At 39.5% G+C, this 12,633-nt stretch overlaps 1 protein-coding gene across 7 annotated transcripts in view; it reads right to left on the bottom strand.

Moving 5' to 3' along the window:
* The window catches only part of LOC143656395 (putative palmitoyltransferase ZDHHC11B), a 106,981-nt gene that overhangs the window by 89,107 nt on the left and 5,241 nt on the right, over window positions 1-12,633 (bottom strand). For 5 of the 7 annotated variants that reach the window (XR_013162480.1, XM_077128489.1, XM_077128493.1 and 2 more), the window contains exon 4: window positions 3,065-11,318. Coding sequence is in view for 5 of the 7 variants with exons in the window: in XM_077128489.1 (XP_076984604.1) it covers window positions 3,065-3,181 (117 nt within the window). In the remaining 2 variants the exon portion in view is untranslated. The remainder of the gene's footprint in view (window positions 1-3,064; window positions 11,319-12,633) is intronic. The other 2 variants (XM_077128491.1, XM_077128492.1) reach the window with 2 other exon arrangements.

A 12,633-nucleotide genomic window follows, 5' to 3' on the forward strand; every position in this document is an offset into this window, starting at 1 on the left:
ATGGGACATATGCACTCATTAAGCAGCATTTATAATTATCAATGTGTACATTACTATATAAAGGCAGCATGCAAAGGGAAATTGACAATATGGAAAGATTCTTTTTGTTTTTTTTCAAATGAAAATTGAAAGACTTTTTTTCTATCAAAGTACAATATTATATTTTCTGACAATGTATAACACACATATAGCTGTTTATAAAGTGCCAAGCAATATAGTAATATACTAAGGAGAAAACCAAAGTTCCCCAAGAAATATAGCCTCTGTGAAGAGCTGGGGTATATTCTTTGAGACATTTTTCTTAGTATATATATATATTTGCACACGTACTTTTTCAAATACTATGTTTTTAAAAAATAGGGTACTGTATAGACTACTCTTCAAAAGGAAAGGGATACCTTTCCTTAATAGTATACACAGATCTACTAACTACTCCGTCCTAAATTTATTTAATTCCATACCAAATGGCATTCATGATATTTCAAAATTCATTTTTCTATTACAAATGGTATCACACTGAATATTTTACATAGAACATTGTCTACTTGCACATTTCTAAGGATACACATCTATAGGTTGAACTGCTCAGTCAATGCTTATGTACTTTAATTTTTAATACATATGGCCAAACTGTTCTCCAAAATGGTTCCCTCCAACTCACATGCTCCCACCAACAGTGAAGATGGTATTTATTTCTGCATACCATCTCTGGGTGCATTTTCATCTTTCCCAATCTGTTAAAGAACAAGGGATGTCTTATTGCTATTTATACTTCTCTGATAAAAAGTGAGGTGGAATATCTTCTCACATATATTTTTGCCATTTGATTTCTCCTTAAGGAACTGCACAATTTTTAGTTGCTGACATAGAGGATATTTATAATTAAAAGTGAAAAGCAGAGAATAAGAAATTTATACTGTGGAAATCCTCCAATTGTAGGTATTGCTGTCAAAGTCATATGGCCCTCAAGGAGCATTCTATTCTACTTTTGATTTACCCAGCAAGCAGACCATCTGCTTAGAATCTAATCTGACAAAGCTCCTGCCATTTGGAGGGAGTGAGCTGGTGAGTGCGCATCTCCCATGTTCTTGTACATGGACCCAGCATCAGCACTATCCAAGCTTGACACTGGCATTACACACAGACTGGCAAAAATGTATGAAAGTCTCAAACCCAGATCCAGGCACAGCAATGGAAGAGTGAGTAGGAGAGCTTGGGAGGGGTTCAAAGGAGAGCCAGGAAGTTGAAGAAAGGGTTTGAAAGTAAAACTAGGAGGGAAGGTGTGCTGGTTTGAAAGGTGTATGTACCCTAGAAAAGCCAGGTTTTAATCTTGATCCCATTTTGTAAAGGCAGTTGTTTCTTCTAATCCCTATTCAGTACAGGATGCTTGAAACTTTAATTAGATCATCTCCCTGGATCTCCAGGGACTCAATCAAGAGTGGTTTAAAGCTGGATTAGGTGAAGATGTGTCTCCACTCATTCCAGGTGGGTCTTAATTACTTTACTGGAATCCCTATAAAAGAGGAAACATTTTGGAGAAAGGAAGAGATTCTGAAAGAACAAAACGACATAGCCTTGAGAAGTAGAAAGTCCATGAGCCAGCGACTTTTGGATATGAAGAAGGAAAATGCCTCCCAGGGAGCTTCATAAAGCAGGAAGCCTGGAGAGGAAGCTAGCAGATGACATCATGCTCACCACATGCCCTTCCAGCTAAGACAGAAACCCTGACTGTGTTTGCCATGAGCCTTTCCAGATGACAGAGAAACTGACCATGTTCACCATGTGCCTTTCCACTTGAGAGAGAAACCCTGAACTTCATCAGCCTTCTTGATCCAAGGTATCTATCTCTGGATGCCTTAGATTGGACATTTCTACAGACCTGCTTTAATTGGGACACTTTCTCAGTAAATTAGCAACTTATTAAAATTCCCTTATTAAAAGCCATTCTGTTTCTGGCATATTGCATTCCAACAGTTAGGAAATTAGAACAGAAGGTAAAATAACTGATTATTCAGGTTTGAAAACAAGTTAAAACCAAGGGATGGAATAATAAGGAATTCTAATAAATAAAATGCATAAATGGTGGTGACAGGTGATTTTCTTAATGTGATGACAACAAATTAAGAGAACCTTAATTTAGCATAAGTCATTTTGTTACATACACATAAAAATGTCCTGAGAGGACTCATCAAAATTTTCACATGCCAAAGGTATTTGCCTAATAGCAAATTCGATATCCAGCTTATAACTTAATGCATTAATTTTATGAAAAAAAACTACTGAACCAATGAGGGAGCAGAGTATTAATGAGAAAAGGTGACAGAGCAGAAGAGTACTCAGGGGCCAAAAGCCCTGGTCACCAAAGGGGGAATAAGTGGACAGAAAGAGGAGCAAAATGCAAAACACAAGAGGGAGCAAGGAAGGAAAAAAAGCAGAGTGATTCTGAAAACATGATGCACTGAGTCCCCTTAGATATTCGAGTTGGAGAACACGGCTTTGACGCAGCCATGATGCAGGCAAAGGGATAAAGATAATGAAGTTAGCATCAAGCTTGAACATCTAATTGAGCAAATGCAGCAAACAAAGAACAAAACTTTCAAAGGGTCACTCTGCCTATTCAGCTTATTTTAGCTCTTAATTCCTCTTCATGCCAGGGAAAGTACTTCCAGAGACAAAGCCCCTGGAGCAAGGAAGGAGTAACTTGATTGCTCCTGGATCCTTCCCTCTGATCTAGAACTGTTCAGACACACAGTGGGTAGAGAAAGCAGTCTGTCCCTCTGCTGGACTGAGAGCTCCTTGAGGAAAGGGGCCTGGGACTCATTCATCTTTTTATCCCTAGTGCTAGGCAAAGTGTCTGCAGCATCAAGTATGAGTCTAATAAGTGTTAATTATGCAACAAACAAATGAATGCTTCCAAACAAACCTCATTGCAATGCCAACATCACCCTCAGGTTTGTGCAGATGCCTAAAGAGTACTTCACATTCTCTATCAATACTTTACAAGCCACTCCTCTCAATGGATCTGGGCAGATGTCAGCTCAAGTCTGGCTCACCACTCACTCACCTTCATGTCTTCTCTAAGCCTCTGTTTCCTCATCTGCAAAATATAATGAAGTCTGCTGAGATCACTGAATAAGGTGTGCCAGTGCTGGCTAAGGACAAGGATGTTAAGGACAAACATGATCAAAGTCCATTATGTCTGGACAACAGGCCATACAGATATTTGTATTGCCTGATGGCTGCAAAACAAAATGTGCAATTACATCATACTATGGACATTTTACACCAAAAATTAAAAATGTGTTTTCTAAAGTTGAGTCTTCCTCTCTGATAAGTAGCTAAATAAAGCACTCTGCAAAAATATAAATGAATAAATCAAATACTCAAGTATTTCAAGAAGCTAAACCTGCACATTTCTCTTCTCTATGGGACTGGAAACAAAACTTTCAAAAGACCAGTGGAGATACCAATGGCAATGTTTTATGTTAGACTTTTGCACAAACCTTAATCCATTTCTCAGTTGGACTTTTCTAAATGAAATAACTTAAGGACTTGTTTACAGCTAAGAAGATTGTTTAAAAATTATTAATAAAGGCATAGAACTACCTGCTAATCTGCATACTTGAGATAATAGGGAAAAACATGACAATTAATATGTATTAATTTTTTAAACTTTCTTTATTAATTAAAAAAATTAACAAACAAAACATTTAGATATCATTCCATTCTATATATACAATCAGTAATTCTTAACATATCACATAGTTACATACTCATCATTTCTTAGTACATTTGTATTGATTCAGAAAAAGAAATAAAAAGACAACAGAAAAAGAAATAAAATGATAATAGAGAAAAAAAAAGACTATACATACCATACCCCTTACCCCTTGCTTTCATTTACCACTAGCATTTCTAACTGAATTTAACATTTATTCGCCCTATTATTTATTTTTATTCCATATGTTCTACTCTTCTGTTGATATAATAGCTAAAAGGAGCATCAGACACACGGTTTTCACATTCACAGAGACTCACTGTGAAAGCTATATCATTGTTCAATCATCATCAAGAAACAAGGCTACTGGAACACAGGACTACATTTTCAGGCAATTCCTTACAGCCTCTCCACTACATCTTGAACAACAAGGTGATATCTACTTAATGCATAAGAACAACCTCCAGGATAACCTCTCCACTTTGTTTGGAATCTCTCAGTCATTGACACTTTGTCTCATTTCACTCTTCCCCCTTTTGGTCGAGAAGGTTCTCTCAATCCCTTGATGTTAATTCTCAGCTCATTCTAGGGTTTTTCTCAGTCCCTTGATGCTGAGTCTCAGCTCATTCCAAGATCTCTGTCCCACGTTGTCAGGAAGGTCCACACCCCTGGGAATCATGTCCCACGCAGAGAGGGGGAGAGTGGTGAGACTGCTCGTCATGTTGGCTGGAGAGAGGGGCCACGTCTGAGCAACAAAAGAGGCTCTCTTGGAGGTGACTCTTAGGCCTAAATTTTAAGTAGACTTGACCTATCCTTTGTGGGGTTAAGTTTCATGTGAACAAACCCCAAGACTGGGGGTTCAGCCTATAGCTTTGTTTGTCCACACTGCTTGTGAGAATATCAAGAATTCAACTTGGGGAAGTTGAATTTCTCCCCACTCTCACCATTCCCCGAAGGGGGCTTGCAAATATTTTTCCAGTCACTGATCAAATCATTCTGGGATTCATCGGGGCATCACTCTGGACAAACCAACAAAATCTCATGTGCTACCTGAGATTCCAAGTACTTATGACGTTCAATCAAACTATCTACATCAGTTATATTAGGAAATGCTCTAGTCAAAATCTAAATTTTGTAACAAACTTTTTGCTTTAGTCTCACACATAAGGTGACATTTTAAAGTATTAATTATCATCTATTTTCAGCACCCTGCAATAATGACATTCCTTTGTTCTTCCTCATGCAAAAACATTTTAAAAATTTGCACATTGTACATTTCACTATTATTATACACTCTAGGCATTCCTAGATTATACCATCTCGATCTTTAACATCTATCTTTCTTTCTGATTTCATTTATTTCCCCAGTCCTCCTCCCTCTATCATTCTCACATGCAGCTTCATTCAGTGTTTTAACATAATTACATTACAGTTAGGTAGTATTGTGCTGTTCATTTCTGAGTGTTTGTATCCAGTCCTGTTGCGCAGTCTGTATCCCTTCAGCTCCAATTACCCACTATCTTACCCTATTTTTATCTCCTGATGGTCTCTGTTGCCAATGACATATTCCAACTTTATTCACTAATGTCAGTTCATATCAGTGAGACATACAGTATTTGTCCTTTAGTTTGTGGCTAGACTCACTCAGCATAATGTTCTCTAGGTCCATCCATGTTGTTACATACTTCATAAGTTTATTCTGTCATAGAGCTGCATAATATTCCATCGTATGTATACACCACAGTTTGTTTAGCCACGCGTCTGTTGATGGACATTTTGGCTGTTTCCATCTCCTTGCAATTGTAAATAATGCTGCCATAAACATTGGTGTGTAAAGGTCCGTTTGTGTCTTTGCCCTTAAGTCTTTTGAGTAGATACCTAGCAATGGTATTGCTGGGTCGTACGGCAATTCTATACTCAGTATTTTGAGGAACCACCAAACTGCCTTCCACAGTGGTTGAACCATTTGACATTCCCACCAACAGTGGATAAGTGTGCCTTTTTCTCCGCATCCTCTCCAGCACTTGTCATTTTCTGTTTTGTTGATAATGGCCATTCTGGTGGGTGTGAGATGATATCTCATTGTGGTTTTGATTTGCATTTCTCTAATGGCCAGGGACATTGAGTATTTCTTCATGTGCCTTTTGGCCATTTGTATTTCCTCTTCTGCGAGGTGTCTGTTCAAGTCTTTTTCCCATTTTGTAATTGGGTTGGCTGTCTTTTTGTTGTTGAGTTGAACAATCTCTTTATAAATTCTGGATACTAGACCTTTATCTGATATGTCGTTTCCAAATATTGTCTCCTATTGTGTAGGCTGTCTTTTTACTTTCTTGATGAAGTTCTTTGATGCGCACAAGTGTTTAATTTTGAGGAGTTCCCATTTATTTATTTCCTTCTTCAGTGCTCTTGCTTTAGGTGTAAGGTCCATAGAATCACCTCCAATTATAATATTCATAAGATATCTTCCTAGATTTTCCTCTAACTGTTTTATGGTCTTAGACCTAATGTTTAGATCTTTGATTCATTTTGAGTTAACTTTCGTATAGGGTGTGAGATACGGGTCCTCTTTCATTCTTTTGCATATGGATAGTCAGTTCTCTAGGCACCATTTATTGAAGAGACTGTTCTGTCCCAAATGAGTTGGCTTGACTGCCTTATCAAAGATCAAATGTCCATAGATGAGAAGGTCTATATCTGAGCACTCTATTCGATTCCATTGGTCAATATATCTATCTTTATGCCAGTACCATGCTGTTTTGAACACTGTGGCGTCATAATATGCCTTAAAGTCCGACAGCGTGAGACCTCCAGCTTCGTTTTTTTTCCTCAAGATACTTTTAGCAATTCAGGGCACCCTGCCCTGCCAGATAAATTTGCTTATTGGTTTTTCTATTTCTGAGAAGTAAGTTGTTGGGATTTTGATTGGTATTGCATTGAATCTGTAAATCAATTTAGGTAGAATTGCCATCTTAACTATATTTAGTCTTCCAATCCATGAACATGGTATGCCCTTCCATCTATTTAGGTCTTCTGTGATTTCTTTTAACAGTTTCTTGTAGTTCTCTTTGTATAGGTCTTTTGTCTCTTTAGTAAATTTATTTCTAAGCATTTTATTCTTTTAGTTGCAATTGTAAATGGAATTCGTTTCTTGATTTCCCCCTCAGCTTGTTCATTACTAGTGTATAGAAACACTACAGATTTTTGAATGTTGATCTTGTAAACTGCCACTTTGCTGTACTTATTAGCTCTAGTAGTTTTGCTGTGGATTTTTCAGGGTTTTCGACGTATAGTATCATATCATCCGCAAACAGTGATAGTTTTACTTCTTCCTTTCCAATTTTGATGCCTTGTGTTTCTTTTTCTTATCTAATTGCTCTGGCTAGAACCTCCAACACGATGTTGAATAACAGTGGTGATGGTGGACATCCTTGTCTTGTTCCTGATCTTAGGGGAAAAGTTTTCAGTTTTTCCCCATTGAGGATGATATTAGCTGTGGGTCTTTCACATATTCCCTTTATCATTTTAAGGAAGTTCCCCTGTATTCCTATCCTTTGAAGTGTTTTCAACAGGAAAGGATGTTGAATCTTGTCAAATGCCTTCTCTGCATCAATTGAGATGATCATGTGAATTTTCTGCTTTGATTTGTTGATATGGTGTATTACATTAATTGATTTTCTTATGTTGAACCATCCTTGCATACCTGGGATGAATCCTACTTGGTCATGATGTATAATTCTTTTAACGTGTTGCTGGATTCGATTTTCTAGAATTTTGTTGAGGATTTTTGCATCTGTATTCAGTAGAGAGATTGGTCTGTAGTTTTCTTTTTTTTTGTAATATCTTTGCCTGGTTATGGTATGAGGGTGATGTTGGCTTCATAGAATGAATTAGGTAGCTTTCCCTCCACTTCAATTTTTTTGAAGAGTTTGAGGAGAGTTGGTACTAATTCTTTCTGGAATGTTTGGTAGAATTCACACGTGAAGCTGTCTGGTCCTGGACTTTTCTTTTTGGGAAGCTTTTGAATGACTGATTCAATTTCTTTACTTGTGATTGGTTTGTTGAGGTCATCTGTTTATTCTTGAGTCAAAGTAGGTTGTTCATGCCTTTCTAGGAACTTGTCCATTTCATCTACATTGTTGTATTTATTAGCATAAAGTTGTTCACAGTATCCTGTTATTACCTCCTTTATTTCTGTGGGGTCAGTGGTTATGTCTCCTCTTCCATTTCTGATCTTATTTATTTGCATCCTCTCTCTTCTTCTTTTTGTCAATCTTGCTAAGGGCCCATCAATCTTATTGATTTTCTCATAGAATCAACTTCTGGTCTTATTGATTTTCTCTATTGTTTTCATGTTCTCAATTTCATTTATTTCTGCTCTAATCTTTGTTATTTCTTTCCTTTTGCTTGCTTTGGGGTTAGTTTGCTGTTCTTTCTCCAGTTCTTCCAAGTGGACAGTTAGTTCCCGAATTTTTGCCCTTTCTTCTTTTTTGATATAGGCATTCAGGGCAATAAATTTCCCTCTTAGCACTGCCTTTGCTGCGTCCCATAAGTTTTGATATGTTGTGTTTTCATCCTTCATTTGTCTCGAGATATTTACTGATTTCTCTTGTAATTTTTTCCTGGACCCACTGGTTGTTTAAGAGTGTGTTGTTGAGCCTCCACGTATTTGTGAATTTTCTGGCACTCTGCCTATTATTGATTTCCAACATCATTCCTTTATGATCTGAGAAAGTGTTGTGTATGATTTCAATCTTTTAAAATTTGTTGCGACTTGCTTTGTGACCCAGCATATGGTCTATCTTTGAGAATGATCCATAAGCACGTGACAAAAAGGTGTATCCTGCTGTTGTGGGGTGTAATGTCCTATAAATGTCTGTTAAGTCTAGCTCATTTATTGTAATATTAAAATTCTGTTTCTTTATTGATCCTCTGTCTAGATGTTCTGCCCATTGATGAGAGTGGGGAATTGAAATCTCCAACTATTATGGTAGATGTGTCTATTTCCCTTTTCAGTATTTGCAGTGTTTGCCTCGCGTATTTTGAGGCATGCTGGTTCGGTGCATAAATATTTATGATTGTTATGTCTTCTTGTTGAATTGTTCCTTTTATCCTTGCCTCTACTGTTTTACATTTGAAGTCTAATTTGTTGGATATTAGTATAGCTACTCCTGCTCTTTTTTGGTTGTTATTTGCATGAAATATCTTTTCCCAACCTTTCACTTTCAACCTATATTTATCTTTGGGTCTAAGATGTGTTTCCTGTAGACAGCATATAGAAGGATCCTGTTTTTTATCCATTCTGCCAGTCTATGTCTTTTGATTGGGGAGTTCAGTCCATTAACATTTAGTGTTATTACTGTTTGGGTAGTATTTTCCTCTACCACTTTGCCTTTTCTATTCTATATGTCATATCTAATTTTCCTTCTTTCTACACTCTTCTCCACACCTCTCTCTTCTGTCTTTTCGTATCTGTCTCTAGTGCTCCCTTTAGTATTTCTTGCAGAGCTGGTCTCTTGGTCACAAATTCTCTCAGTGACTTTTTGTCTGAAAATGTTTTAATTTCTCCCTCATTTTTGAAGGACAATTTTGCTGGATATAGAAGTCTTGGTTGGTAGTCTTTCTCTTTTAGTAACTTAAATATATCATCCCACTGTCTTCTCGCCTCCATGGTTTCTGCTGAGAAATCTGCACATAGTCTTACTGGGTTTCCCTTGTATGTGATGGATTGTTTTTCTCTTGCTGCTTTCAAGATCCTCTCTTTCTCTTTGACCTCTGACATTTTGACTAGTGTCTTGGAGAATGTCTACTTGGATCTATTCTCTTTGAGGTGCACTGCACTTCTTGGATCTGCAATTTTAGGTCTTTCATAAGAGTTAGGAAATTTTCAGTGATAATTTCTTCCATTAGTTTTTCTCCTCGTTTTCCCTTCTCGTCTCCTTCTGCGACACCCACAACACGTATATTTGTGCGCTTCATATTATTCAATTCCCTGAGTCCCTGCTCATATTTTTCCATTCTTTTCCCTATAGTTTGTTTCTTTTTGGATTTCAGATGTTCCATCCTCCAGTTCACTAATCCTAACCTCTGTCTATTGAAACATAATATCGTCGGTTTCCACTGTTTCTTTCATCTCTTCTACTGTATCTTTCACTCCCATATGTTCTGTGATTTGTTTTGTCAGACTTTCCATTAGTTCTTTTTGTTCTTTCCTTATCTTCTTCAGGTCCTCCCTCAATTCATTCATTTGGTTTATGATGAGGTTTTCCATTTCTGTTCGCATATTCAGAATTATTTGTTTCAGCTCCTCTATGTCATTTGAACTATAGGTTTGTTCCTTTGACTGGGCCATATGTTTAATTTTCCTGTTGTGATTTGTCATTTTTTGCTGGCGTCTGGACATTTAATTACCTTAATTAGTTTATTCTGGAGATTGCTTTCACTTATCTTACCTAGGGTTTTCTTGCTAGATGAGTTTGTTGTCTATCTGTTCTTTGACCTTCAGTTCAGCTTTCTCTGGGCCTCTACCTTAAGTTTTGTTTAACAGAGGGTAATTTTTCAGTTCTTGTTTTCTTGTCCTGCTTGTAAGGTGCCTTATCCCTCCCCAACCTTAGGAGGGTCTACATAGGTATTACAGACTCCAGCCGGGTTCTCCCGGACTAAACTGGCCTCCTATCAGGGGGAAGGAGTCACCTGCGTCACTTTTCCCTGAGGGTGAGACCCAGCAGGTTGAAAGACTTTCCTGTGAAGTCTCTGTGCTCTGTTTTTCTTATCCTGCCCAGTATGTGGCGCTTGTCTGTCTGCGGGTCCCACCAGCAAAAGATATTGTGGCTCCTTTAACTTTGGAAGGCTCTCCCTGCTGGAGGCATGGTGGAGACAGAGGAGAGGTTGTAGGCTGGTTTTAATACCTTCAAATTGCCAAGCCCTGGGGTCTGAATTCCTTGAGAGAGGGATTCCACCTAAGTTGGGCTTCACCCCTCCCCTGGGGAAGGCACACGTGGGAGTTAGCCCTGAAAGCAGCCCGTTTCTGCCTATTCCTGGGGCAGCTGCGGCCCGAGTAGTCCCACCGCTGAATCCAGAGGCAGCGAAGCCTCCATAGAAACAGCCACAAAAACCTGCTTCGTCCCCTTTCCTCTTTTTCAGTTAGCCCAATAAGCGCCCTCCGCCTTGACCAGTTTCGCCTGAGCTGGGGACCTATTTTTAGTAGCCAGAATTTGTTTATTAATGCCACAATTGGTGTTTGGTTGGTCTCAGTCCCTGCTACTGTTAGAGTCTCTTTCCTTTCCCTCCGGGAAGCCGCCTGTGAGGGAGGGGCGCTGGGCACCGGCCGCTGAGGCTTGGGGAACTCACTGTTCTGGAGACTCGCAGCTGGTCCAGCTGGTCCAGACTGGGATACACTGTGTGTCCGGTCACTATCGTGGCTCCAGGAGCTGTTCTGTACTGTTTCTGGTTATTTAGTAGTTGTTCTGGAGGATGAACTAAAACATGCACATTGCTAAGCCGCCATCTTGGCCCCTCCAATATGTATTAATTTTAGGTGATCTCAGAGACACCAACAGTTGAAATTTATTTTGAATTGATCATCATTGTAACATTGGGTTAACTGCATGAAAAGATAAACAAAACAAAACAAAAAGGAAAAACCAATCTTAGTGACTTTTAGTTACCCCCAATATATCAAAAATAGCATCATATTAAGGTGTAAATAAATATAGAAGCTTTGACACAGTTCATATTCTGTTTTCATATTAATTCTTGGAAACCCCAAGTGTGTTTTACACTCTCGGTACATCACATTTCAAGGGTTCAGTGGCCGCAGGCACTCCTGGCTACAGGCCTGGACAGAGCTGGTAAACCCCTTTATCTACTGTTACCCTGTGAGGAGGGCAATTTCTCTGCAACACAATCAAATGGCAAGTCCTGAACCAGGCCTGGCTGACACTGCCTGCCCCCTGGGCTTCAGAGGCTGCCTGACCCGCGTCTGTATGGAAATTCCACCCTGACTAACCATTGCTGGGGGGTGGGGAGTATCATGTAGAGAGTGTATCATCAAAAGTTAAGTTCCATCAATTATTTTTAACTTTTAATTTTGTAAAGATCATACCCCAGGAATTTGTAGTTTTAGTACGAAGGACCCCTGCAGGAATAATTCCAATGGGATAGTTACTTTCTAAAAGGGAAATAAGCCCTTCTGGGTGGGGCTCTTTCACACAGGGTGAGAGGCAAGGGGCTGCCTCTGCCCTCCCCTGGTCCACCTCAACTGTACGGTCCAGCCAGTGCCCTGGGAACCCGTACCTGGTGCTCAACCTGGTGGCCTCAGTCACTCTGATGTCCCCACACTATTCCAACTAGAACTCTGGCTCAACTTCATGGGTGCCCCACCCATGTCACTGCCTTGGTCTGCCCCATTCCTGGGCCCTCCCTCCCTAGTCCAAGTGGTATACTGGCTCCCTGCCCTGGCCCACCCTATTGCCCTGATGTCTGGGCCTATATGTCCTATGTGTCCACCTGGACACAGTCTCTAGGATACCATGTGTCTTCCTGGGCACTGTCTCTAGGACACATGTCCTGCCTGGACACAGTCTTTAGGACATACATCTTCGTGATCATTTTCAAGGACACACAATCTTCTGGACAGTCTTTTGGCCATGTGTCCTGCCTAGACACAGACTCTAGGACAAACATCCTGCCTGTGCATAGTTTCTAGGACATACATCATCCTGGACACACACCCTCTTGGATAGTCTCTAGGACACATGTCCTGCCTGGACACTACCTCTATGACACACTACCTGCTTGACCCATACTCTAGGATATCTGCCCTCTGGGATATAGACTGTAGGACAAGTGTACTCCCTGGACAAGTCTCCAGGAAACATACCATCAAAGACACTTTCTCTAGGATACAAGTCCTCCCT

This window comes from Tamandua tetradactyla, chromosome 14 (assembly GCF_023851605.1).
Source record: "Tamandua tetradactyla isolate mTamTet1 chromosome 14, mTamTet1.pri, whole genome shotgun sequence".
In the NCBI taxonomy this organism is placed as follows: domain Eukaryota; kingdom Metazoa; phylum Chordata; class Mammalia; order Pilosa; family Myrmecophagidae; genus Tamandua; species Tamandua tetradactyla.